The following is a 27,451-nucleotide window of genomic DNA, read 5'->3' as shown; positions in this document are numbered from 1 at the left end:
GATTCAGCGGCTTGCATCATAACAAGCATTGGAATATTAAAACAGCTACCTTGAACCATTTGTGATGGTGAAGGGACTTACGTGATGGATTGCGTAGGAAGACCAGGACTGCAGCCTACCTTAGAGTTAGTGTCACTCTTCCCCTGTCGTGCCCTGTCACTTGGTTCTGGTAAAAGGCTGTTTGACGCTCCACTGAAGAAGTGTCTCCTTCTGCCTCACCAGTTGATCTGCACATCCTCGCACATGAGGCTGCACTTAGCTTAAAGCTGTAAGTCCGAGCCACGCTCTGCTGCGACTCCGCTGTAGCGCCCTTCTGAATGGGACCTTGGTGGACAGCTAACAGCAGGGAGCTGAGAGAAGGCTGGCAGCAAAGTGCATCGGTGTGAAGGAGATTGCTTAGTGTGGAATCCGGTTTACGGCCCCCAAAAGGGAAAGTGATTGCGGGGACGTGGTCTGTGGTGGGGGAGGGGCAGAGCGAGGTGCGCTGTAAGGGTGCAGAGCGCGAATGCAAAAGTGAAAGCAGGGGTGTGCGCGACAGCAAGCACGCTACTGGAAAATGAAGATGAAGCTGACGAGGAGGAAGTGGGAGAAGGGAGGGGGAGGTGAGGGGATTCACGTGCTATAAGGCTTAATGAGCCATTACAGAAAGACAGATGGTAGCTGTGCACGTCCACCCGCGCTTAACCGCATGCTGGAGGCTGGCAAAAGCCTTTGGGTAGCACTTTGAAAAGCCAGTTACTAAATGTCTCGCCAGAGACCACGCATGCGCTGGGTCAGGCGAGACCTAAAAACAGCAAGCCTGATTCATTAAGAGGTTTCATGTGTCAAGAAATCTTGGGGAATATGGCTGGGAACAACTCCTCCTATCGTGATTTCTCATTGGCACTAAAACTCTTATGTGTATAAGAAGAATCGGTGGTTACTCTCCCGCCATTAGAACTTAAATGGTTTTTTTTTTAACTTTAAGTGGCAAGATTAGCTATACTAGGGGTCTTAAATTTTGTAAGTCTAAAGATAGTAGCCAGGACAAACTCACCAAGAATCTCACAGAAATATCCATTCTGACCCAATATCAATTGTTATACTTTGCCACTGAACGCAGCACCTAGCACGCCAGCCAACATGCAAATCGAGGAAATATCGAACTTAACAGAATCTCAGGCAGAAACTTTTGCCTTTGCAAGTGAGGAGGCTTCAAGAATCTATGCCCTAATACAGGAGGAGACCAACAAATTCACAACCAACCGAACCAAAGAACAGAACATCAGGCAATTAATCTAGTTAATCCACTTATCTAAAAAAGAAATCAACCAACGGTTGCACACCAGTTCTATGCTCAGGTACCACAAAGCCCAAAGGATACCTCAAGGCCTCAGAATCCCTTGAAAACCATCCTTGTGCAAGAACGTACAAAAATTCAAAGATAAATGGTTAGCAATACTAAACAAGTGTTCTCTAGACTTGATCTTGCTGATAATTGACGAACTATCAAGAATTTTAGAAGAACTAGCAAAGGAAATCACAGGCATCAAACTGAATTGGAAAGAGCCATGAATACGGAGGAACTCACAAATACATTGGCTGACATCAACACACAACTGGCGAAACACAAGAGGTCAATGAACGGAAAATCCGCAAATTTCGCAGACACACTATTGATTATAAATTGGGGGAAGTCTATTCGTGGGCAGATATATATGCCAAACGTAGGCAGAACAGACCGTATACCCAGAACGCTGATACCTCCTCATCAGACAGTGACAGTACAAACCTCACGAAAACCATGGAGAGACCTTCCATATCAGCCACAGGGACAAAGACACCCTCAACCTCTGCGGTGCCTTTTTTAGAGTCCGGTCAAGGAGAACGGGACGACCCAGGAGGGGTAAAAGAAAAAGACAAAGAACACCCACAGACCCGTACAGTAACGGCGAAGAAGGACAAGGGCAAGAAGGGCCCACAGACAACTTAGTGATCAACATATCAGATTACCATTTCAGCAAGATTGAACTAAAGACCCTACAAAAGGGTACCTCATTTGTACCCACCACGAAGACAAACAGTTTGGAACTGAATATCAGTTTTTTACAAACTGATGAGGAAGTTAAGATTGCGGCACTTCTTTGAGAATGTTGTCACCAACCCCACAGAGAAATTAGAGGACCCATTAAAAGGATTGAAGGTGAGGAGCACCTATATGGCACCAGTGAGCCATAAGAGCTTAGACATATTTGAACTGTTAGTCAAACAGAATGTCTCTTAGATAAACTTCCAAAAACAACCCAAACATAAGAATCTTACAGCCAAAGAAATGGGGACTCTGAAGTCCATTGCACAGAAAACTCAGATCACATGCCAAAAAGCAGATAAAGGGGGAGCCCTAGTTATGAACACAAGTTACTATAATGCACAGGTGTAATTGCATCTACAAGATTCGGAAACCTATATGAGACTCAATGGAAATCTCACCGGACAATTCAAAGAAGTTTTATTGAAAATCGTAAATAAAGCTTATGAGGAAGGCACAATTAACAAGAAGATACCTCTTGCAACCTAACCCAAGGACCCCCACACTATACATGGTACCTAAAGTACACAAACATCCAACGAAGCCACAATGCAGACCGATAGTGTTAACTTGTGGAAGCCTACATGAACCAATCGGTAAATACCTAGATCGATATCTACAACCAAGTGTCATGTCAATATAAACGTACCTACATAAAGAACACCACCGACTTTTTAGGGAAACTACACCAAATTCAAATTGTAGACCATGAAGATATACTCCTATGTACAGTAGATGTAAAACCGCTATACACGTCTATCCCACATCAACTGGGAATAGAGGCGGTGGAACACGCCTTGCTGAAGGACATACCCCATGTATTTGGGGGATGCTAGTGGAGTGATATTGTTTACACCCTGTTCAGAGGGTGATACTCTGGAGAGCGAAACAACCTTATTTACCTACATTAAAATACAGCAGTGCACAAGCTGACCCAATATCAATTGTCATAAACTGGGCCTAGGCATGGGCAGAGTGGGCAGCTGCCCAGGGCCCCGCACTCAGCCTAGCAACATGGGGCCTCGTGCCAATGAGTTACAGCCAGGCTGGCGCACAGATCTCTTGTTCCACTCCCACGCAATTAACAGCAAGTTGCGTCTCCTCCCCTGGGCTTCGCAGCTGTAGTGTAGTGCTGCATGGCCCAATGGCCCATGGGAGGAGCCCCCTACCTCCCCTGGGCCAGGTAGGCGAGACACAGTGTGAAGGTTTGAAGCAATCGGGTCTAATGTCTCACTGTGAAAAGCATTGCGGGATGCTCATTGTCACACCTTTAGTGCGCTGCCGCCTTTAACATTATTATGTAACATTATAGCACTGCAGTGAGAGGTACTTATTAAAATTAATAGTTTATATAGGTAAACCATTAGGAAACTAAGAGGCAAGACAATTGTCATGTAAACCCTGTTTTATTATGGAGTGACATTGTAGTCTATTAAATCAAACACAATAGGGTTTTGTACAACTGGTATTTTCAGCTCATGTTTGAAAGCGCTTTCACAAGGAATAGTGAAGAAAAAGGAGAGTTGATGAAATAAAATATTGCCCAAGATCACACAATTTAAGCGCGTAAACCGTAATTTATCCAGGTTTTCTAGATTTACTTTGTACAAATCAGCCAGTATATGGGTGTCTATTAGTCTTTTCTGTGTTTTCTGTTTATGTTAACACTTATGGCCCGATTACGATGTCGGACAGACATCGTTTGGGAACTGGAGCCGAACGATCTCCTGTCGTCTGTTCCAGACCAGCATTTAGGATGCGACCGAACAGTCTTATATTTTACAATGGGAGCATGCATCCCGAACGGAATGCATGCTCTCATTGTAAAGAGCAGAGATGCAGTCATGGCAGGCACCTCAAGATGCCTGCCACGGGGTGCAGGAATCAACAGGGGGCACCATAGGTGCCCCCTGTGCACCCATGGGGGCACTGCTGGGGCCCCCCAAAGACAGATTCCCAGTGTCTTTCTGTGTTGGAAAGGCTGGCACAGAAAGGCAGTGGGACTCTGCTATTGTAATCCCTCAGCCGAGGGATTACTGATGGCTTTCCTAATGGGGGACAGGCTCTCTGAGCCGGTCGGAGGCCATTTGGAAATCTTATTCGGGTTCCTTGCGACCGACCCCATCAAAACGGGTTAGTCTGAGAGGAATCCGACCAGCCGATTACGATGCGTGCTGAAGGGCTCTGACCGATGGTCATAGTAATTTCAGCCCACATCATAATCAGGCCCCTAGTTTTTACTTCCTTGTACATTGTTTTGCAGTTTTTATACAGCTCGAACCGAAAGCATTGGAGTGCTTTACATGAGCTCTAGTTACATTATTGAAGTTCACATACATTTTTTAAAGGCACAGGTAGATTAAGTGATTTGTCCAGAATTACAGTATGTTGAGCGGAGGCGGAGGCTAAAATCTGGTTTTCTAGTTCAAAAGTCTGCAGTCCTAGCTGTAATGCCTCATTTAGGGAAGAGAGAAGGTGGCAGGCAGAAGCCACTTGAAAGCTCAGTTCAGGTATGGGCTTTGTTCCAGCAGGACCTTGAGCTGAGCCAGAGCTAGGCATCAGGCTTGGGCCTGGCTTATGGTGTCAGTGGCTCGCCCCACCTCTAGTTTCCAGCTAGTCCAAAACTGGGGTGGCGCTGACTCTGATAGCACAGCCAAAGTACTGCCCTTTCCAGGTAAATGTCACTGTGTAGTGAGCCCTTCCCAGCTTTAGAATAGTGTTTGTTTTCAGCATATTTACGTTAGGTGGTAAATCTGAGATTAGATGTTGTTACCTAGTGCCATGGATAAAACATTCCCACTGTACCAGGTCCTGTGGCAGTGGGTAGTTACTGGACAGTACAAGTGGTAGATTTTGATATTTACCACTATTGTTTCAAAGCTTAAGACTAAGCTTAAGACTATTTAATTCCTTTTGGATATTAGCGTTGTTCACTTTCAAACTCTTGTCTCAAAAATTGCATTAGTCAAGGCTTATTCCAGGAGGTGGCAAATGGATTGTAAATCAAACTCTGTGTCAATTGTAATCACATTCAATAATATCAATCTCCAGCCGAGTAATATTTTAAGATAGACTAATTTAGAAGAGGGAATTTAGAATGGAATAACTAAAATACACCATTCGACTTATAGACCCCCCTTGCTCCCCAACAAACATCTTCGGATGTCTCTGCATGTACAATGTGTGACGTGATAATGGAAAGTTGTCTCTACCTGGGCCTCATAGAGCTAGATCATGACTGCAAAGTCAAAGGCAGTGGAGCCCTCTCCCATGAGCCTTGCAGCACTATGCATGCCTATGAGATCCAAAGAGATTGGACCATTGTCCTTCACATACCAAACTCTTGCAGCTCTCAATCATGGTGGAGAGTCCCAAGGAGGGAGAACACCCTCCTCTGGGCTTGCAGCACTAGACCATTTTTGTGAGTCCCAAGGTAGAAGGCTCCCATTCCCTGGGCTTCTGATCCCCTGGGCCTCACAGCACTAGACCATGGTTGTAAGAGCTTTGGAAGTGGGGTGCCTTGCCCTAGGTTTCCCAGCTGTGGTGTTGGGCTGCAAGGCTTTGGGGAAGGGCCCCTCCTCCAGGCCCAATAGTAAGTGCTTCACTGGACTGTAATATGACTATGTGCATGGACCCATGCCAGGGACTTAGTCATCAGTAGTGCAGCAGGTGCAGAGACACCTAACCACAGTGGTAGGTATTATGTGGCCAATTTACCCAAATTATTGCTTAATTTGACTTTGCAGGAAGCAGAGAGGGTGAGGAATGCTTTTACTTTGTAAGAAGACACACTGCCACCATTACAATGCTACTTGCCTCTCTTCCATTGACTTTGCTGTCATGGTTGACACTCTGGAGAGGAAGGGATCAACCATTGGCTATGCAGTGTTGAACTATGGCTGTGAGGCATATGTGATTGAGTCTCTCTCAACAATCAGTAGTACAACAGGTGCAGTGGTACCAGGGCTTAGGGATGTAAGGGACCCAATGCACCCAAATGATGGTTTTGTTTTACTATCCAGCATCATTTGCTTCCATTAGGGATCATTGCTACGCCACTGGTCACCTTGCTCATGTCTCTTGCAGCCATTATCCAGAGCTGCAAGGCCCATCAAACCGTGGACCTCACAGCCATGGTCCAGTGCAGCAGCGCCTATGAGAGGGAGCCTCCTCCTGTGGGCCTCACAGTACTGGACAATGGCTGCCAGGCCAAGGGGAAAAGCACCTCTGTGGAGCATAGCTATCAATAGTGTCGCAAGAGCAGTGACACCATGACCCCTTGGGGTTATGGGCCCAATGCACCAAAATGATGGCTGTTTTTTTCTGTTCAATCAATGACTGGTGTTCAGATGAGCAACAATTCACTTTGCTTGCACCAGAGCCTGTTGCACCGTTGATACAACAACGGCTCTCCTCATTTGGGCATCTCGGCCATGGTGCTCTACTGTGAGGTCTCAAAAAGAAGGGTACTCTCTTGGTGGGGTGCCGGCTGCCATGGACCTACAGCAAAGGACCATTGCTGTGATGCTTCACTGGGGATAGGTTGTTATCAGTAGTGCAGGAGGTGCTGTGGCCCAGGAACTTAGGAGGCTAAGGGCCCAATTTACCTAATTTTCAACTGTAATTTACTGTCTAGCCAGTGTATGGTTGTATAAGGGGGAGAGAGTGATCCATTTGTCTTCCTTTCCCCAGTGCCCATGGCACCATTGTTAATCCACTAGCCCCTCACTCGTGGTCTTTCAGTGCTGATCCAGTGCTGTATAGTCCAGCCTAGGGTGGCAGGATGCAGCATTGCCCTGAATTAGAACTGGGGCAAAGTGTCCCTTTTTCGCCATGGTCACCCCCATTTCTTCCTGGTATTTGATGCAGCGTTGACTGAAGTGCACTGGGTTCCTGCAATCCAGGTCCCCAGCTTCAGTGCTCTTTCCCAAAAACAGGGTAACTGTGCAATTCTCCTACAATTGGCAAAACCTTTAGCACCCTTGCAAATCCATAGTATTTGGTACCCAAGGTACCTAGGGCCTGGGTACTAAAGAGGCTCCCAAAGGGCTGCAGCATGTGTGGTGCTATCCTATGGGAACCACCAACAAACTCATGCAGACTGCCATTGCGGGCTGCGTGAAATGGTGCAGACAAAAATAATACACAACATGGCACACACCCTATGTGCCAAGTCCCCAGCCACTGCATGAAGTATGTTGGTCACCTCATAGCAGGTTTATGTTTATCTTGAGTACATTTACTGGGCACCGGTCGTTACGAGTTCCCAAGCTTCATAATGGCTTCACAGAAACCTATGGTGTTTTGGTATGAAACACCTTGTCTAAATAAATCCATACTGATGCCTGTAGTGGATTTATTAAAACATGCACCCAAAAGGCGCCTTAGAGGTGCCCTCTGAAAACCTACCAATCTCTAGTATACTGGCTGACTGGTGTAGATCAGCCTGCCACTACAGACAGGTTTCTGACCCCACTGCAGGTGAGAGCCCACACTCTGAGGTCAGAAACAGTGCTTGGCTTGGCTCGAGGTGTTGTCACCTCCTTCAAGCAGGATTGCTAAGTAGTCAGCATTTCAAATGAGGAGGCGTCAAAGTTCACTGCCACCTTTGATATATAACCCGGCTTCCTCCAGACAGGGAAAATGCCACTCCTGCCCAAGGCCCATTTGGCACCAGGGCAGATGGGAAAATTAGCTAGTCTGGAGGCATGTTGACTATCAAGTTACTTACACCCCTAAGGTGGGCTACCTGAAGTAAACAAAAAATAGAATTCAACCATTTTGGTTTTTGGTGAAATTCGATAAACTTGACCAGGGTTATACCCACTCCCCACAGGAAGTGGTCATATAGGAGGTGAAGGCACCCCAAAGGTTAGTAGCCCACCTTACACTCCCCCTAACACCCCTAAATTGAGTATTTAGGTAGCACCCCTGACACCTGGAACTCTGATTCGACAGACACAAGATGAAGAGGACAAAGAAAAGCAAAGAAAGCGAGAACTGAGGACCAACAGCTGAATGTTTGGCACCAAACCCTGCCTGCCTGCATCTGTCCCGACAACTGCGACAACCAGACTCGTCTTGCTGCCATAATCCCTGGTGGGCTGCCAGAACTATGGAAACTAAAAAATAAAAGTACTCTTGGAATCACCAAAAGGTTTTCAACGTATATTTCATGCCTAGAATTCTCACAATCCAGTGGGGCAGACTCACACAATCATCACATACATTTTTTAGAAAAAGGGCCCTCTTAAACATTTATAGTACAGAGACTAATTACTACCAAGATGTATACAACAAATATATGGATTTATTAAAAACAATGTTATTTATTTTGTTTAAAAATTGAAAAAGACACACATCACAACCTCATTGGGGTCATAACAATACATAAAAACCACAAAAACATAAATGAGAGACAAAGAAAAAGTGCAATATAATGATCACATCATGCTTAGATTGTTCCATATGGAATTAATTTCATGTGTCTGTTCACATGTTCATCAGTGCAATCATCTATTGGGCATGAACCTATTCCTTGGATACAATCGGGTGAGCAGAAAAATGCGTCGACACGTTTCGGTGGGGTTTTTCTGGTAGCGACCACCTTCTTCAAGACAAGCCAGATACTAGTCTCTCTTATTTACAAAAAACACATTAAAAACCTCATGAAGTCAAGAGGTAGGTGAAGTAATAATGCCACTAATATTCTCTAGGCGGGGCACCTTAGGGCTCCACACGGTGTGCAAGAAACTTATTTCTAATGGGTGTTCAAGGACTGCACCTCTAGTGTCTTATGTTCCAGCAGCCCGTCCAGCCCCTCTATTGTATATTGGTTCCCGAAAAGGTTATTCTTCCAAGGCAACAAGGAATTTCTGGCGCCAATATGCCTGTTAGTTCTAACCACTCCGATGTGGAGATGGGAATCCTCTTATTTTGCAGTGGTTCAAACAAAACCTTCCAACTCATATGGTGAGACCTCGGTCCTGGACTGTGCTCTCCTTTCACGTAAAAACGGGTCAAACTTCGGAAACTGCCAGCAATCTCCCTTGGAGTAGAAGAGCTACTCCCATGCAGCTTGCAGGCACCAAACAGCAAAGTCCGTTCCACTGTTCTGTCGCTCCCTGGTCTCATTGATACAGCAGCCGCCCAGGAAGAGGTTACCGTGCTTCAGAAGAGCAGATCTATCCCCCACCAAATGAGAAGACGCCAGGACCAACCAGAGCCGCACAGCACCAATACCTAGGGTACCAGACTCCTTGCAGCAAACAAAGCCTGTTTGAGTCCAATCTGGACTCCAAGACTGAGCAGCCGACGAGGGACATTAGCACCTCAGAGACCAACTTCGAGAGTGGCCCAGCTGCCCAGCTGCCCTCACTTCTAGAATTACCCAGCTGCCCTCATTTGTATCCCCTCAACCAGCGAGACCGACAACTGTGAGTGTCCTTTAGGCACAAGCCCAGCCAACCAAACCACTCTGCACCCCAGCCGGGGTTTCCTAGAACATGATTGCTTCCTTGCCCCCAGGGCTGTCCCGAACCCCGTTGGGCTCTCCTGGACTTGTCCCCAAGTCCCCCTCTGCCGCCTATTTCTAGGTGTGCCCCCGTCTTTTGGTGTTGCGCTGCAAATCTACCAACCCAACCAGCACCTTTGCACCCCGATGCTCCAGGGCAGGTAAAGACTAACTGCTGGTGGTTCTTTGGGCCTTGACCCCCTACCACCTTCATTTCTGAAGGGGACCCGAGGAAAATTAAGTTACAGGTAACTATGCAGTTTATACCCTTTTTCCCATAGCACATCATTACAGCTTAAGGGCACATTTAAGTGAACATTTTGTTTACCTCTAAAAATCAGTATCGCGAAAAGTACTTACTTGATCCTGAACTTCTTAGTGTTGAAATTTGTATAAAAATATGTGCTATTTCTCTAAATTGGTCACATGTTTATTCTTGTGTGTGTGTGTGTGTGTCTCATTTATTGCCTCTGTAAGCATAACAAATGCTTAGCACTACTCTCTAATAAGCCTAAACTGCTCGCACTCACTACCACAAAAGAGTGCTTTTGGGTTTGTTACTTGTTCCTCTGTAAAGCAATAAGTGTTGCCTGGACTCTGCACAGTGCAGCTCGTTTTGGTGCACCATATCCCTATATAGAGAGCCAACTTCGTACAAGAACACAGCGCAATGGGTTAAAAACCCAGCTGGTGGTCAGATAGAATCCCATTTGACTTGGCAACTCATTCTCAGCTTAACTCCTCCTAGTTTTTTCTTCAGGATGTAGTGATACATGATATTGATGACTGTTAACAGTTCCAAATGTATTAATGTCTCCACACTTCCATTGTCGACCATGTGACAAAGATCAACCAAAACCAATAGGATCACCAGAACTGTACTGTGTCCTGTCTAGAATGTGACTTGGAAGGTATCCAAAAGATTGTTTTCAGCAGACTGCTTGAGCTGTTTTTTCAAAAGTTTGCAGTGAAATGGTACAAGGCTAGTTAATTCTTAAAAGTGATTTTCCGATCACACTGAACTTGCCACTGAACTGCTTTCCTTGCTGCACAACTCCGCCTGGTAGCTGTTGCCCCCGACCCTTTGGGTCCATAGTTTGAGGTCCTCCTCCTCCTCCACCTGCGGGCACCTGCCTTCACCTCATTCCCGGTGGTCCAGTGGGGAGCATCTCTACTCTGCTACTGCTCTCTGCCCTCTGTTTTCATGCATTCTGCTCCTCTGCTCTGTTTTCACCTTCCTTTCTATCGCTTTTTTTTTCACTTTCTCGTATTTCTCCTGTTTTTTTGTGCCTTTTCCCCCTTTTGCATCTTTGCTGCTGCTCGTCCCCTGCGCCCCCCCCCCCCCCCCCCCACTCCAGTGCTGTGGTCCCGCTTCCACTGTGCTCTGACCTTTCTTCTACACAACAATGGTGCACAAAGATGCAGTATGTGTTTGTAGCAGCAGTGATAAAAACTGATCGCTACAACAGTCTCAGTCACAGACTGGTAATGGCCAATGTTACCATTGTGTAACCAGGTATCACGCTATTTACTGCTTCAGAGAGGATTGCCTACATTAGAGGTTGTGTAACCAGGTATCACGCTATTTACTGCTTCAGAGAGGATTGCCTACATTAGAGGTTGTGTAACCAGGTATCACGCTATTTACTGCTTCAGAGAGGATTGCCTACATTAGAGGTTGTGTAACCAGGTATCACGCTATTTACTGCTTCAGAGAGGATTGCCTACATTAGAGGTTGGATTGTACTGTATTCTAGTTGTAGTCGTGGGGACAATCTGTTAAAAAGACACTCTTCGTTTTAAGATGGTCATTATATTTTAGATGTAACTCATGTGGAAGCTTAACCTCATCTGATCTCGTCCTTGTTCATCTTATGGCATTTCATTTTCACATTCATTGTGTGTCTCATTTTATAAACGAGCTGAAGTTGACCCTGATTTAGTTTTGACATTTGTATTTTTAGGTAAAAGATGAAGTGGCATTCCTCTCCAAGCTCGGCTGCACTGAAGACCAAACTGTGAAAGTGCTATCTATATTTGGCAACACCGGGGATGGCAAGTCCCACACCCTTAATCATGTGTTTTTTGGTGGTCAGGAGGTCTTCAGAACTTCTCCCAGTCAAGATTCATGCACTGTGGGTGTCTGGACTGCCTATGATCCTGTCCACTCCCTCATTATTTTGGACACAGAAGGACTCCTTGGGGCCACATGTAAGCCAAACCAGCGCCTGAGGCTGCTACTGAAGGTCCTGGCCGTGTCGGATGTTGTTATTTACCGGACCAAAGCGGAAAGGCTTCACAATGACATGTTCTTTTTCCTGGGGAACGCCTCAGAGGCCTACCTAAAGTTTTTCACCAGGGAGCTAAAGGCGTTGTCCAACCGTTGTGGACTGGAGGTTCCGTTGTCTAGTTTGGGACCGGCAGCCATTGTTTTTCAAGAAACCTCACGAACTACCTTGCTTGGGAATGGTAGGTGACTTCTTTATCTCATTTGCACTCTCATAACCCTTCTCTCTCTCTCTCTGTTATTTGCCCATTTGCAGTATATCTTTCCTACGCGTTGGCTCCAACTGATCTCTTTCATTCTCAGTTTGTACATTTTGGACTTCTGCTTGTGTAGCAACATTGCATTTGTGGATTGCATCAATTGAATCATTAGACTTATGAGTGACAACTGTCATTAGGAGGACATAGGTCTCCATACTTGAATTAAGCTAAAGAACTGTCCTGAAGAAGGTGTATTTATCTTCAAGTTAACCGAAACGCTGTGTCGACAACTGTTTTTAGCCTAATGTATCATTTTTTACATTTGTTTTTAATCTTTGTGATTTAAATACATTGTGTTTTATGTACCTGAGAAATTGGATGAATAGTAAATGTATAAATTTGTATGAACTTTCCTTACAGTTATTGATGACAGTTTTGTTTACTATTTGTGCAATGCTTTTTTAAAATGTTTGATGTATCAATGGCACTATGATCTAGAGAGCTCTCGCTCTGGGAATTGAAGTGGTTTAAAGTATGTGTTTTGAGCTACATTGAGTAGTTGATTAGCTTGCTAATCAGGGACTCCTCTGCATTTCATAATTTTGATTCCCCTTGTCCCGTATTGGATAAGTAAGGGGACTCCCTATTTGTTTTAACTGACAACTGTCATGGCCACTCTTTTAGGTTGGCTTTATTGTCACTCTCATTTGCTTATGTTGTTATTCAATGGCCTGCCTTTTCCTTCTTGTGTTTAACCCTTCCTCTGGAATGTAGAGGCTTGACCATATTTTTTACTGTCTCACTTGCGCTGTTCCACTGCTTACTTTGGGAAACTTCTTTTTTTCTTTTTTAACACTCCATGAAAGTGCATGCATTTTCCTTTCTCTCTCTCACATGCTGCTTACCCCCCTCAAATACTCTCACCCTTTGTTTCCCCTTCAACCATTTTTCTCTTGATTCCCTGTTACAATGCTACCCCTCAAGTGCTTTCATATGTCTCTGTTGCGCCCTCACAACTTGCGCTACCCCTTTACTTCCATCCGCTTACCCCACCCTCTGTCGATTCCCGGCCCTTGCGATCTTCTTAATTTTTTTACGTAATATTTTTTAGGCGGGCCCGGCAGATGCCATTTGTTCACTAGTTGAAAAGCGCACTTACAATTTAATTGTTTTGTTAATCATTCCGAGTGGCTTCAAGGCTCTTAGATGGGTAAAAAAAAAGTTCGAAAAGCCACCTGTCATACCATAGGTGGACATTCATAGATCTCTCATGCACACACATATGTCCAAATGTATGCACATTCCTAGAGAATGACCCAGTTGGCAACAGTGATTGTGTCATTCTGCTTCCTTTTTAGGTTTCGCCTGGCGTCCGCTGCGCAGCAGCGTTCGCGCAGGCGAAATCTTTTGAGAAGCAGTACGGGGGCTTTGTCCCGCCTGCTCTTCCATTGGCTAGCTCCATAAATGGAGGCTAGCCATTGGAAAAGAGATCTGTCTGTCATTGCCGGAGCAGATTTGTAGGCGTTCCGGCGATTTTTTTTTTTTCGCTCTCCGCCTCTTTGTGACGTCATTCCGGCGGTGGGCGGTTGTTTTCTTTTTTTTTTTTGGCAAGGTTTGCTTTGTTTCATTTCTCTGAAGATGGCACCGGGGCCCGTCGACTTCTCGCATCTACTGGTACGTTGGCATTTGATTTATCCCGCCTTTTAAGTCATCTTTCCTACTACATAAAAAGGGAAAGCCTCATCAAGAACCGTGTCAATCACTTTATAATAGCATAATGGCCGGACCTTTCGCCCGCGTTTCATTAAAAAGTGAGGTCAGGTCAGTCTATTGTATGAAGTACACTATCCCGTGACAGAACTTTGATTTATATACCAGTTAACAGGAAACCACATGCCCTAAGCATCTTTGTGCCACAGAAGTGCCTCACACGCTGACTTCATGTCTCCTCCTCCTCTCTGCGGCTGGCAGTTCGTCTTGTCCGTTTCAGGTCCCACTCTGTGCAGCCGGCTTCCAAGCAGGCACAATAACAGCGTAGAGAATGAGAGCGAATGGGTCAAACGGGTCCGGCGGAGAAGCTGCGCACAGTCTGAAGGCGTAACAACGCGCAGTTTGTTGTCCAGCCACATGGGGGCGCAGTTACTAAACTTGATTGTACTGCGTGAGCGAGGTCATTGAAATGATATTACAACATGGTAAGAAAAAAACACAATCAAAAATAACTCTATAGACAGGGGGCGTGGCCTTAATGTGCTCAACGCAGTCGTTGAGTTTCACGCAGGGACATTATACGCGCACCATTTGTTCCCCAATCCTACTAACTAATGGTTGAAAAAGTAACGCATCGCCATGGATGCAGAAGGAACCATATGGATAAGGGGCCTGACTGCAGGCAGGGCTAACAAGGGGCGCCGACGTCAGGGGAAATCTAGGTGCCCGTTGACACCAAAACACCCGAGACAGCCTTCCCCAGCGAATCTTTTGGTTTCAGAAATAACAAAGTTTATTTGTGAGAAAAATGGTTAATTTGCGTGACAGGAGAATTGAGTGCAATGTCCTGACTATTGAGTTGAAAGGTTCAAAATACTTCCTCCCACAAGAAACATGCACAGATTGCATTGATTCCAGCGTGGCCGGCGTCCGACAATGTGCAGCTGAACCGGGGCTGGGAGGACGCAGAGCGGGACACTCTGGGGCGAGCAGGACACTCTGGGGCTCCGGGACACGCAAGTGACTGAGAGGGCTGTTGTGGGAGCACTTAATCAAGAGCGTGGGTGACTGGAGTGAGTGGGCTGTGAGCAGAGGGCGAGCTGTGGCCTCTCAGCGAGCGCCGAACTCTACCTCCGAACTTTGGCCTCTCAGCGAGGGCCGAACTGAACCTCCGAACTTTGGCCTCTCAGCGAGGGCCGAACTGTAGCCCTGAGTCTTATACAAGGCGCCAAGCTGCACCCCCAGGGAGAAGGGCCGAACTGTGACCTCTCAACTCCGGTACCTCTCTGAGCTGAGTATGAGCCTTCACTCACTGTCGAACTGTCCACTCTCCACTCTGCCGGAACATCCTTATTGACAAAGAATGTTGGAATTGTCTACATTTTTTTTTATTAAAAAAAATGTACTTTAGCATGCAAGCATTTCACACAGCCGTGCCTACCAAAAAGCCACTCGAGAAGTAGAAATAAAAAAAAAACATATGGCAGTACCGAGGATTCGCGTTGCTTCCGGACAGGAAACCGAAAACCTCTACAGTTGCGCTATTTCATTTCTTGTCTTGTCTTTCAGGAACGTGTCCGGTGATGATCTTTTTTTCCCCTCTGGAAGAACAGATACAAAGTGAAATCATTGTATTTATTTATTGATGATACGTGTGTAAAAAAAAATGCTAATAGACTGGTGTCTAAATGCATTCAATATTTTTTATCATTGTTTTGTAAATATTTTTGCATATTATTTTTCTGCCATAAATAAATATGTTTGAAACTTGAAAAGCCCGCGGTTTTAATTTTCCAACCTACCAAGCTCTGGGCAGAAGTAAATAAAATAAATACTGGCTTGTTTAGTCGCAGAAGCCGCGTGACAGGGTGGATAACACAAACACGAGCCAGAAAAACTCAAATAAACCAGCTACTGACAGACACGTATCTGACACACGTATTTACAGAGATAGATTTATTGCCTGATTTCCCACGCTGCTTTTTTTGTGGCGAATGTTTGTTGCCCCCAAAGACCCCAGCTCCACCCGTCAACCTCTTCTCAGAGTCCGAGTGGCAGGTATGTGGCTGGTCCATTGGCGTTTTATTTTTTGCCAAAGAACAAATGCGCCAGGGGGAACATTTGCCTTCTAAATGTGCGAAAGGTCCGGCGACAAAATGAACACTTTAGCTAGCCGTAGTAGCCTACAGCTCGAGCTCTCATGAGAGTTTACAGCTGGCATTTGATAAAACAGGGACCCCTTGAGTTGAAGTGACGCGAGCATCTGGCGATCAGCAAGTCATGTGCCAGTGTCTTGCTTTCCTTTTCGAAGAAGGCGCTACAGCGGGCAGACGGTTCCCAGGAATCAGCATATGTGAAGGAACTTGTATTCAGTATGATAAGGGGGTGGATGTCAGGGCTTGTGCCTGTTTTCATGTTCCCACTTTTCATGCACGAGGGAACCGAGAATTGGTGTTATAAGAGCGGGGCCCAAACTCACACGTTTTAGCCAAGTGCGGCAGCCGAGACTCTGCCTGGCTATTTCAAAGTCCACAGTTTAGGCAGAGTTTGAGTCACTCACACTCTGTCGGTCACAGTAGTATGTTTATGTGCCTTTTGCATTCCAACCACTCAATATCCCCCCCCCCCCTCCTTTTCTGGCCTAATTGACCAGGAGCCGGCTGGCCGTATTTATTCACCCAAGAAGCTCTGGCGCCGTAGGTTGTGAGGAAAAGCTTGGTCTTTGGGGTCTTCTTTGCAGACCCTAATTGCAGAAGTGGGTGCCAGATTAGGGTGCAATCGATGTCAGGAGCGTCTCTGTAAAACGCGGAATGTCTATGTTGGACAGTAAATGTGACCCCTTTTTGTTTAGGTACAATATGAAAGGTTTGAAGTACCCTTTGCGTCCCTGTTCTAGCACCGATATTAAAATTATGTGGCATTTTGTACATAACATGTCGAGTTTGGAGAGTGCGATTGGGGTGTGCATCTTTCTATACACATTTGCACATCCGTCTGTCCCTCTCTCTATCCCTCTCTTGCAGTCTGTAAGTGTGTGTGTGGCTGTGTGTGTGTGGCTCTGTGTGTGTGTGTGGCTCTGTGTGTGTGTGGCTCTGTATGTGTGGCTCTGTGTGTGTGGCTCTGCGTGTGCGGGTCTTTGTGTGTGTGGCTTTGTGTGTGTGGCTCTGTGTGTGTGGCTCTGTGTGTGTGTGGCTCTGTGTGTGTGTGGCTCTGTGTGTGTGTGGCTCTGTGTGTGTGTGGGTCTGTGTGTGTGTGGGTCTGTGTGTGTGTGTTGCTCTGTGTGCGTGTTGCTCTGTGTGTGTGTGGGGCTTTGTGGGTGTGTGTGGGTCTGTGTGTGTCTGTATGTTTTTGTGTGGCATTTGCGAGAGATTAAACTATTGGCATTGTAAATGACAATGACATCTATTTATCTGTTTTCAAAACCAATACATAAATAAAACATTTGACATTTACAAGGCCATAAGCTCTAACTTTTGCGAAGGCGAGACCGTTGCATTGTAAATGCTTGTTTTGTTCTGCTGGTGCATTGGCTTGGACATAGCCTTGACAAAAGTCCTCAGGATACACATATTTGGAGTGCATTTCCCCCAGTCTTGGGTAATCAGCCTGCTAAAAAAAGTAATTGTATTATTATGTTATGAGCAGTGCTTAATTTGTAAAATATGAAGTGCAGGTGCTGAAATGTTTGTCGGAGGCCACACCCCTTTTTTCTGGCTCCACCCACTCTCTCAACTGGCTCCACCCACTCTTGTTTTTTTTTATAGCTGCTTCCACCATGTTGCCAGACCTCATGCATCATGTCCATATGGGTAAACCACAAACAACACCCTTTAAACCAGGCTCTACAAGGGGGGCAAGGGAGGGGACAAGGGCCTGATGCACATTAAGGTACTTCACAACCTCCCTCGGGTTATGAAGACCAATATAAATATTACATGTGAACCACACAGAAAGCACTTCATCACAATACTTATGCATTGCATTCACCAATGGTTGTTACACTTTGTATAAAGCGGTATATTGAACATCTTCTGCAATCTTGCATACACCTTTGCTGGGAGTTTATACTGTCTACATAAGCGTTATTGCCTGGAATGCCTTTTTTTTACTAATGCCCTCTTGTGATCTTTATTCAGTAATACCGCCTAGTAGTTCAGTTTGTTTATTTTACCGTTTGTTTCGCATTTACACAAAAGCTTAGTTATACTTATTTGAATGAAGAAAGATACCAGTTTAACCCTCAGAAGCGCCGCGGTAAGAAAGCGCTATGCAAATACTGTTGTTGAACTAAGTTGTTGTGCAGTCACAGTGTCCTCCTGGTGCTTGTGAAAGGCAGGGTCCTGCGCTCTATATCAGTAAATAATGTAATTGGGAATAATTCTATCATACAAGGCCTGCTGTGGATGTTTAATAAAAATAGGTTTAAATAAAAATACATTTCCTGGGGGACAGTTTATAAAAGAGATACATACTGCTTTCATACAGAGACTCAGTCAGTGTGGCTTTCTTTGAGGCATAGCCCTTGGTGCATACACCGGTCGGTGGCGTAACGAAAAAGGATTCTCATTCCCCCCTCCCCCAGAAAGTGACGATTCTTCGATGATGAGAGATGACGTTGGTTCCATGTGCGAGTGAGTGGCTGTGACTTATTAGACACTCTTACTTCAGCTATCTGAAATCATGTCAACAGCACTGAAGTACTGTATTGCTCTAACTCTTCTGTCCCTGGCTCAGACTGCCAGCCAGCGAGTAGTGTCTTGTTTATACTCAACCATATAAGATAACACACCGAGCATCGTGCCTGGCTATCGTCGTCCATCTGCCTGTTTTATTGCTGCCTCTGTTGCTTTACAAAAGGCACCACGCACAAACATGTGTTTACAATAACAAAAGTATTCATACAGCTAAAAATACAATTTGGTCTCAACGTTTATAATATGAAATCAATGTGTCCACCTTCTGTTTCTGACCAACTGTCCAATAAGATACCTACATTTTGAATCCTTGAGCTTGAAATTGGAGCGTAATAGCGTATAAATAGAAAGCTGCCCAGCATGCCCCCTTATCATTGAAATGAAACATATATTCTGAATCGGCACCCAACCTCGCTCCCCCCACCCCCTCCCCTTCCTTCGTCCACCCGCCGGAATAATTATAAAACAAAGTGTGGGAGCAGCTCAGTCAGCTGACCGACCGGGTCAGCTTAACTCAGTACTGGCTTAATTTAAAACTTTTAAGTGTTTCTGTGGTGCTTTGCTTAACTTAATTTGTAGCTTCTTCTACACTTCTTACCTTTATTTGTGGTGGGACCGGTCGGCAGGCTGGCAGTACAAACAGCTACTGACTGCACTGCGTGCTCAGTTGTAACTTTGCTGCCTGCCTGCTGCAGCTTGCTACCAGGGCCAGGCCGCAGTCTGCAGTGCACACACTGCAGTACTTGCTGCACTCAGTGCCACGACGCGACGTCACATCACCACTCAGGCACCAGACCCAGTCACGCCAGTTGCACAGCAGGCAGCAGCAGCAGCACAGCCCAGGTCTGCCCTCGCCCCTTCGGCTTCATGACCTTGGTCGTTGGTTGGGCCGGGCTAACTTAATGTGGAGCTGCCGCTGTAACTGCGCAGCGCGGTTATGCTGGGGCGTTGCTGAGGGCAGTCAGAGCCAATGTGAAAATAAAATCTGCGCGCGCTACCGCGTGCACAGCCCCCGGCCAGCCCCTACCCCCATCAGAACCTCCAGGCTCCATCCCAGCCCCACCAACTGAACTTCCGCAGCCCGCCCACCCAGTCACTGGCAAACAGAAACTATCAACAACTCCATGATGAAAAACGAAACTTCACACATTATTTAATTATATATATGTTATTTATTATTCAATTTTATTTATATTATCTGCGCCTGTGGCATATTGTATCATTAATTTTAGAGCACTTCGAGGTCATTTCCAGCATTAAAGATGATGTTGTGGAGTGAACTTAATTTCAGGGCAATAAATATTCTCTCATTGTAGGAGTACTATTTTGGTGGGACGGGCGAAATATGTTTCAGAGGTAATTAATTCTAAGTCGCGTCAGTCGTTAAACGTTGCACTGCTTGTGCCTGCCAGTTCATTATGCGGCGGTGACTGACTGAGACTCTCTGAGCAATTTCAGGCATTAAATGACGTTGTTGACTCCGTGTCAGGGTAGGGACAGGCCAGCCTGGGTATAATAATGTAGTTAGTCACGAACGAGTAACTAGCGGGAGCACCGGAGCAGGCAGGCAGCGCTGAGTGCACTGTGCAAGTGCAGTGTGAAGAAGACGCCGCGGCCGCTCCGGTGAGTGTTGACAATGCATCTGAGTCTGACTGACTCTACACACGCACGCATGCTACAGGGGCGCGAGTGTGTGAGACAGAGTACAATCAACAATAAAGAAGGTATATTTACATGATCATCAATGTGGGTGTGCGCAGATTCATAGACCCGGCCCTCACATTTAAGTGCCGGTGCTAAGCACCGGATAGCACCGGCACAAATTAAGCACTGGTTATGAGATATCCAGTGCTGCATGATTCAAACATTGGTATAATGTCGCTCATTCTAGCTTTAGCTTCATTATGCCAGAGTTGCACCATTCACCTACTACTGAGATAATATGGGAGCAAGTTAATAATTTAACATTGCCTTCTAATTCCTTCCTTCCTGCTCATTCTTATCTGAGTTTCAGATAATGGGCCTGTGACCTGATGCTAGTTAGGCAATCCTTGTAACAAGTTTTGCCTCTGTCCTTGGAAACAATGAAACCAGGTACAACAGCAAGCACACTGAGTTGTTGACTATCTCTGCTTAGGCTATTCAGAGTATAGCATAATTGCTCGGCTTGCTGTTGGGATCTTGTATGGGCAGAACATCTAGTTTAGGAGACACAAGTAGAACTCACAATTAAATGTAGTGTCCAAGAATAGTTATAATTTTACACAAATGCCAAAAGACTAATTATTATTAATATAACCTGCTTGGTAACTTTAGGAAATGTTATGCACTTTACAATAATCCTGCATAACATAATGAGTTATTCTGGAGAGCGCTTGTGCTCAGCATGGGGAGTGTGTACAAAAAACCAGGGAGACTATTGCACGTCTTATGAGAATATAGTGAACCATAGCTGGGGCAAAATTGACTTGCTGTCAAGCACTCCCTCTTCAGGCGTGACTCCTGTTATTGTTTGTAGTCTGACATTTTTCGTATGTGGGTCTGTCTATTGTTTAGATCGTGTCTACATGCTTCTGGGGTGGGTGTACAAGGAAAGAGTGGAGTCTGGCTTCCTTTATGTGTGGTGCAAACACATCGTCATCATACTTCCTAGTGAATATTTGCTCATAATCAGCTGGTGCAGGTCATTGCTATAACACCATACTCTAGTGACCATAGGGCAGTCTGTGCTAGACCCCGGTCAGCTAGGTCTAAATGTGCAGAGGCTCACAGTACATTGTAACCCATAAATTTTCATCTTGCTTACAGGAGTATTTGTTTGGACTGAGTACCTCCAGAGGATAATAGTGTGTTTGGCAATAATGCAGAGCCTCTTGTGTGGATAATACTTAGCGACTCTGAGTCCCTAAAAGTAGCACCTTTCTGTTTGCTGGTGTGTAGAGCATCTTCAAGTAAGCTGTGAACAGTGAACAGATGCAGAGTGTCAGCTTGTATCTGATCTTGGGGCTGTTGGATTGAAGCCAACTATCTACTCAAACTGAAAGTTGGCCCCATACTTTAGGAAATAACCAATCACGAAAAAGAGCATATTTTCAGGTGTGCCACACTCCAGTCGTGGCCAGTCACTGCTAGCTGCCACTACTGTTTGTGTATTAGCTTTAAGACTATTGTTGCTAGGCTCTTCACTCTCATTAAAGACATGAAGTCATAAGAAGGTTGGACATGTGCCCTCCTTTATCTGAGGTATGTTGTGATGTGGCCACTTCATTGTTTGGATCTCGTTTTGTCAGGCCACAGCTGGAATCGGCTTTGTCCACCGAGCAACAAAGTATCCTTTCTGCTTTATTCTCTGTATGTGTTATACATACCTCTTCACAATTAATTCAACAGGGTCGTGACAATCAAAGGATCAGCTCTTGGAGACATGTAGTGAGAAGGAAAAAGAGCAACAGCGCTATCACTAACCCGTATGAATCACCTTGTAGTTTTGTGGACTCCATACATTCTATATGGCCCCTACCACAGGGGTACCCAATCACCTTTGTCCCCAAGCACTCTCATTCACACAACATTAGGGGTGTGGAATTTAATAAAGTATCTACTTGTCCATGGGACAGTTCGCTTCATACATTTACTTGCCCTGTAACAAAATCCACTTGTCCTTTTTATGCCATTTCATTATTTAACTGCTCTGATAATAGCCTCTTTGATTATGTCCGAGCTCACACCATAGTAGAATTTAATTACTAGCAATTCTCTTATGTTACCAGCTTTCTGCTGATCTACATACTGTAGCTGGAGGTGGTGGTAAGCAATAGTTCCCCATGGTTAGAATGCCCTTTTGAGTCTGTGCAAACCTAATAACTTATATGTTTAATGGGTTTTCATCAGCTCATCTCTAATCTTTTAGAAAGGCTGGAAATTTACTCCTGACAAGGGCAGGAGTAAAACTTCTTCCAGGGTTGGGGGAAAAAGTTGTGGGCAGGAAAGTGGACTTGTTACCAGTCTACAGATTTGCTAATGAGAAAATCTACTCACGCATGTTTGGTCAAGCTAAAATACAGTTCACAGATCTGATCTACTTCTGTATATTTTTTTATGAATTCATGAAAGCCGTAAATCTGCACTAATGGAAGTGACTTTCTTTAAGATTTGGGCCCTATTTAGGTCTGGCTTTAACCAAGACTTTTTGTTTTTAGGAAAATTCTATGCATGCATTAACGCATTTTACTAAATAACGCTTCAAAGAAACTATACCCAAAATTTCACAATGGTTTAGAAAAACCTTTTTTTCCTAGTTACATTTTTTAAATTGAAAATTTAATTTTGATAGCAAAGAATCCTCAATCTTGCTTTAAGCTCTTGCTTATATTTGCCAGTCAAGAGGTCTTTATTCGATTTGCATCATAAAAGACAAATACATAAAAAAAACAGTTCATACGCTTTTACATATAAGATAATAAATACGTTACATTTTAAAACCATGTTAAGAAAAGTATTAAATTTAGACAATGATGTACAAAGGACCCCTGACTACATAAGAGCAATACTAAGTTGCAAGTAAAAACTCATAAAAACATATACAATGGGAACTTCATTTACCAAGGTTGCGAATGCGGATTGACCAAGCCCAGCTCATGAATTTTGCTACACCAATGGCGATAGGGGGAGAAGTATCAGTTTTTAGAATCCTAGTCGCTGCAACAGCAGATCTAGTGCCTAATAAGCGGCAAACTGGTGAAAGCCAAACTTTTCTGGGTAACGAGTACATAGGGCAGCAGAAGAAAAAGTGTTCAATATTCTCTACTGCTGTTACACAGAAAGGACACTTATCGCTGCCACCAGTCGACCAGGAGTGCGTAAGCCCCCGCACGGGTAACGAGCCTACTCGTAATTGATGATACAGTTTACGATCATTTGGCTTGGTTATTAAGTCCCAGTAGGCTTCGTATTTAGGGACATCCTTAACAACCAAAAATTCCAGTGACATAGTAGGACCAACAACCATGGTGGATCTCCTCTCAGCGATCCAGTGCCAATAAATATCTTTGAGTGCCTTTTTTGATGGAAAGGTAGCATGCGCTGGATCAACCCATAATGCCTCCAGGCTCAGATTTTTCAAAAGCATCCTGAGATGAGAGAACCAGGGAACCCTATGGGCCCCTTCGAGCCCCCTCACCTCAATGATGGCCTCAGCGAACAGGGTTAATTCGGGTGTAGTCCACAGACGACGCCAGAACGCCAGTGGTCTATACCGTACCACTTCCTCGATAGATTTAACACCGAAATCAAGCTGCAGGGGTAAGCAAGGTGTTGATTGTGGGAGACCAGTTGCCATTCTGAGGAACCTATTCTGTGCCACCCTCAGAGTGGATAAATCACTACACCCCCACAGTTCTGCACCGTAGATAGTTGCAGGAATTATCTTGGAGCCATAAATTTTTACCAACGGTGCCAGAGGTTTAGTGAGAGATTTTGCGTGCTCCTTCAATAGGGCTCCCCCAAGTTGAGCATGTTTCAGGGTCATAAGATCCAATTGGGGTTTCCAGCTCAGGTTCTCACTTAGTGCGACACCCAGATATGTAAAAACCTCAGTTTGATCCAAAATGGCTCCGCTCATCGACACCTTGGTCTTCACAGCCTTGGGGCCTCGCAGAACCATAAATTTGGTCTTGTTGACATTCACCTCTAACTCATGCTCGCTACAGAAACACTCAAAAAGGGCCAGCGCAGACTGAAGGCCCTGCCTCGTTTTAGAAATAATAAGAGTGTCGTCCGCGAACATGAGGAGGGGAATTTTCCTTCCAGCAAGGGAGGGGGCGTCCGTTGGAAAGTTAGAAAAATACTTAGTCACCCCATTAATAAACAAAGAAAAAAGGGTGGGGACCAACACACACCCTTGTCTAACCCCCTTAGCAACTTTGAAACTGTCCGTGACCTCCCCTGGACCACCCCATCTTACCTTGGCATAGGTGTTTGGATGCAGATTGATCAGCAGCGCCACCAGCTCTTTGGGCATGCCCAAATCCAACAAGACTTCCCAGAGCTTAATCCTAGGCACTATATTTGCATGTAATCAGGGAGCATTCTGTAAGCATTATTTTCATAGCTTCATATTGTTCAGTTTTGAAAATATGTATACACATTTGTATTCTGGAACCACTGTCAGTAGTGCAGTCTGAACCTACAACATTTCCTTAGAGCCCTCACCCTAACAGTAAAGGCTTTGTATTAATGAACCATTAATACAAGTTTGGACAACATTAACATATACAAACAAATATCACCGTAACTGCAGGCAATGCCCTTTCCTGATCCATAATGTGGTACTGTAATTTGGCAACCAAAGGGTGTGTGCTGCAGGGGGTTGGATCTCCTTGTCTCAAGGACAAAATAAACCTGAAAACGTGTTTTCGTTGACCTCAAACAATATTTCCTGGTCGTCGGGCTTTAGTAATTCTACACCCCTAGATGTAACATCTACACAAAGGATGGAGTGAAATATTGAACCCATTTATGACGTACTGCACATATTTAGCAGAGAGAGAGCCTGTATACAGTTTCCCCACTTATATTAGTATTCAAATAAATGGGCCAGTGCCATACTACTATAATCAGTAACCCCCAACTGTTAGTTGGGTCATGTGGTGGAACTGAAGGCTGTAACCCCCATGGTGAAAGGAGTACCATGGTGTGGTGTACCACTATTACCCAACAGAGCGTAGCACAATGTGGATGAGCAGCGCCCAAAATCATTGTAGAACACTTCTTATAAGATGTATTACGCACGACTCTTGCACAAGAAAACTACAAATCTGCCACAATGATAATATGATGAGCAGGACAACGGGCATTCAACGCTACATAGATGTGTGTGTGTGTGTGTGTGTATATATATATATATAACAACGCGGTCAGAGGGTAATTTATCCTCTCATGGGTGACCGGGATTCCTGTGCCAACCCCCGCGAAGGGAACCAGGCGGAGAGGTTGCGGCGTGACAAGGGAAGGGGGACTCGAGGGGGCACTGAACTGCACTTTGGCCTCACCTCCCAAGGAACTCTGAAGGCTGCGCTCATCACGGAATCCGGCTCCATAAAAGACAACCCACAGCACTTTCACGTTCCCACGAGGCATTAAACGAGCATTGTGGGACATGTAGTTCCGCCACACGGGACTGCACCTGAAAGCTGAACTACACCTGGTGGGAGGAGCTAGGTAACCACCTACAGTAGCGTGATTGGATGATGCCTCGCAGCCAAAGGAGCAGTTGGAGAGGGGCGCTGAGGAAGGCAGCAAGTGCCGAAATGCATCCGCCCGAGTCTGACGTGTAATAAAGTGCTCCTAAATGTCTCTCTTCTGGGATACGTCTCTTTTCTTTTGGAAGGGGAATGTGGCAGACATTTGTGCGCTAAGCCAGAGCGCATGTACGTAATCCCCCGCTGCTACAAGTGGTTTGGACTTACTGGCCAGCTCGTTGGAGCATTTCCTGTTGCATTGCGGTAGCAATGAAGTCCAGCACCCACCAGGACGCTTGGAGACACAACGCGGTCAGAGGGTAATTTATCCTCTCATGGGTGACCGGGATTCCTGTGCCAACCCCGCGAAGGGAACCAGGCGGAGAGGTTGCGGCGTGACAAGGAAGGGGGACTCGAGGGGGCACTGAACTGCACTTTGGCCTCACCTCCCAAGGAACTCTGAAGGCTGCGCTCATCACGGAATCCGGCTCCATAAAAGACAACCCACAGCACTTTCACGTTCCCACGAGGCATTACACAAGCATTGTGGGACATGTAGTTCCGCCACACGGGACTGCACCTGAAAGCTGAACTACACCTGGTGGGAGGAGCTAGGTAACCACCTACAGTAGCGTGATTGGACGATGCCTCGCAGCCAAAGGAGCAGTTGGAGAGGGGCGCTGAGGAAGGCAGCAAGTGCCGAAATGCATCCGCCCGAGTCTGACGTGTAATAAAGTGCTCCTAAATGTCTCTCTTCTGGGATACGTCTCTTTTCTTTTGGAAGGGGAATGTGGCAGACATTTGTGCGCTAAGCCAGAGCGCATGTACGTAATCCCCCGCTGCTACAAGTGGTTTGGACTTACTGGCCAGCTCGTTGGAGCATTTCCTGTTGCATTGCGGTAGCAATGAAGTCCAGCACCCACCAGGACGCTTGGAGACACAACGCGGTCAGAGGGTAATTTATCCTCTCATGGGTGACCGGGATTCCTGTGCCAACCCCCGCGAAGGGAACCAGGCGGAGAGGTTGCGGCGTGACAAGGAAGGGGGACTCGAGGGGGCACTGAACTGCACTTTGGCCTCACCTCCCAAGGAACTCTGAAGGCTGCGCTCATCACGGAATCCGGCTCCATAAAAGACAACCCACAGCACTTTCACGTTCCCACGAGGCATTACACGAGCATTGTGGGACATGTAGTTCCGCCACACGGGACTGCACCTGAAAGCTGAACTACACCTGGTGGGAGGAGCTAGGTAACCACCTACAGTAGCGTGATTGGACGATGCCTCGCAGCCAAAGGAGCAGTTGGAGAGGGGCGCTGAGGAAGGCAGCAAGTGCCGAAATGCATCCGCCCGAGTCTGACGTGTAATAAAGTGCTCCTAAATGTCTCTCTTCTGGGATACGTCTCTTTTCTTTTGGAAGGGGAATGTGGTATATATATATATATATATATATATATATATATATATATATATATGAATCCTCAAATTACAGATGTGTTTGTGTGTGTTTTTTGTACATTTCTGTATGATAGAAATAATTACGAATAGGTCATAGTATTGTTTTCCACTCAAATGTTAATATTCTTTAATGTAAATAACAGGTAGTTGTATTAAATCATCAGATATTTTCGTCCCCGCAAAGCACATTTGCTTTCTCTGGGTTGTAGTTGTAGGACAAGTTATGTAACAGAAGAGGATAAAGGTCAACCCGAGTATCTGTCAGCATAGAAAACACGTTTGT

At 45.5% G+C, this 27,451-nt stretch overlaps 1 protein-coding gene across 4 annotated transcripts in view; it reads left to right on the top strand.

The window, feature by feature from the left end:
• Positions 1-27,451, top strand: part of LOC147690379 (zinc finger FYVE domain-containing protein 1-like) — a 152,554-nt gene that overhangs the window by 13,359 nt on the left and 111,744 nt on the right. For 2 of the 4 annotated variants that reach the window (XM_086938020.1, XM_086938019.1), the window contains exon 2: positions 11,546-12,050. In XM_086938020.1, the coding sequence (XP_086794146.1) occupies positions 11,546-12,050 (505 nt within the window). Of the gene's footprint in view, positions 1-11,545; positions 12,055-27,451 lie in introns of all 4 variants that reach the window. The other 2 variants (XM_086938018.1, XM_086938017.1) reach the window with 1 other exon arrangement.

This window comes from Lissotriton vulgaris, chromosome 9 (genome assembly GCF_964263255.1).
Source record: "Lissotriton vulgaris chromosome 9, aLisVul1.2, whole genome shotgun sequence".
In the NCBI taxonomy this organism is placed as follows: Eukaryota; Metazoa; Chordata; class Amphibia; order Caudata; family Salamandridae; genus Lissotriton; species Lissotriton vulgaris.
The sequence above is the reverse complement of the archived record's forward strand: the minus strand, read 5'-3'. Positions and strand labels throughout refer to the sequence as shown.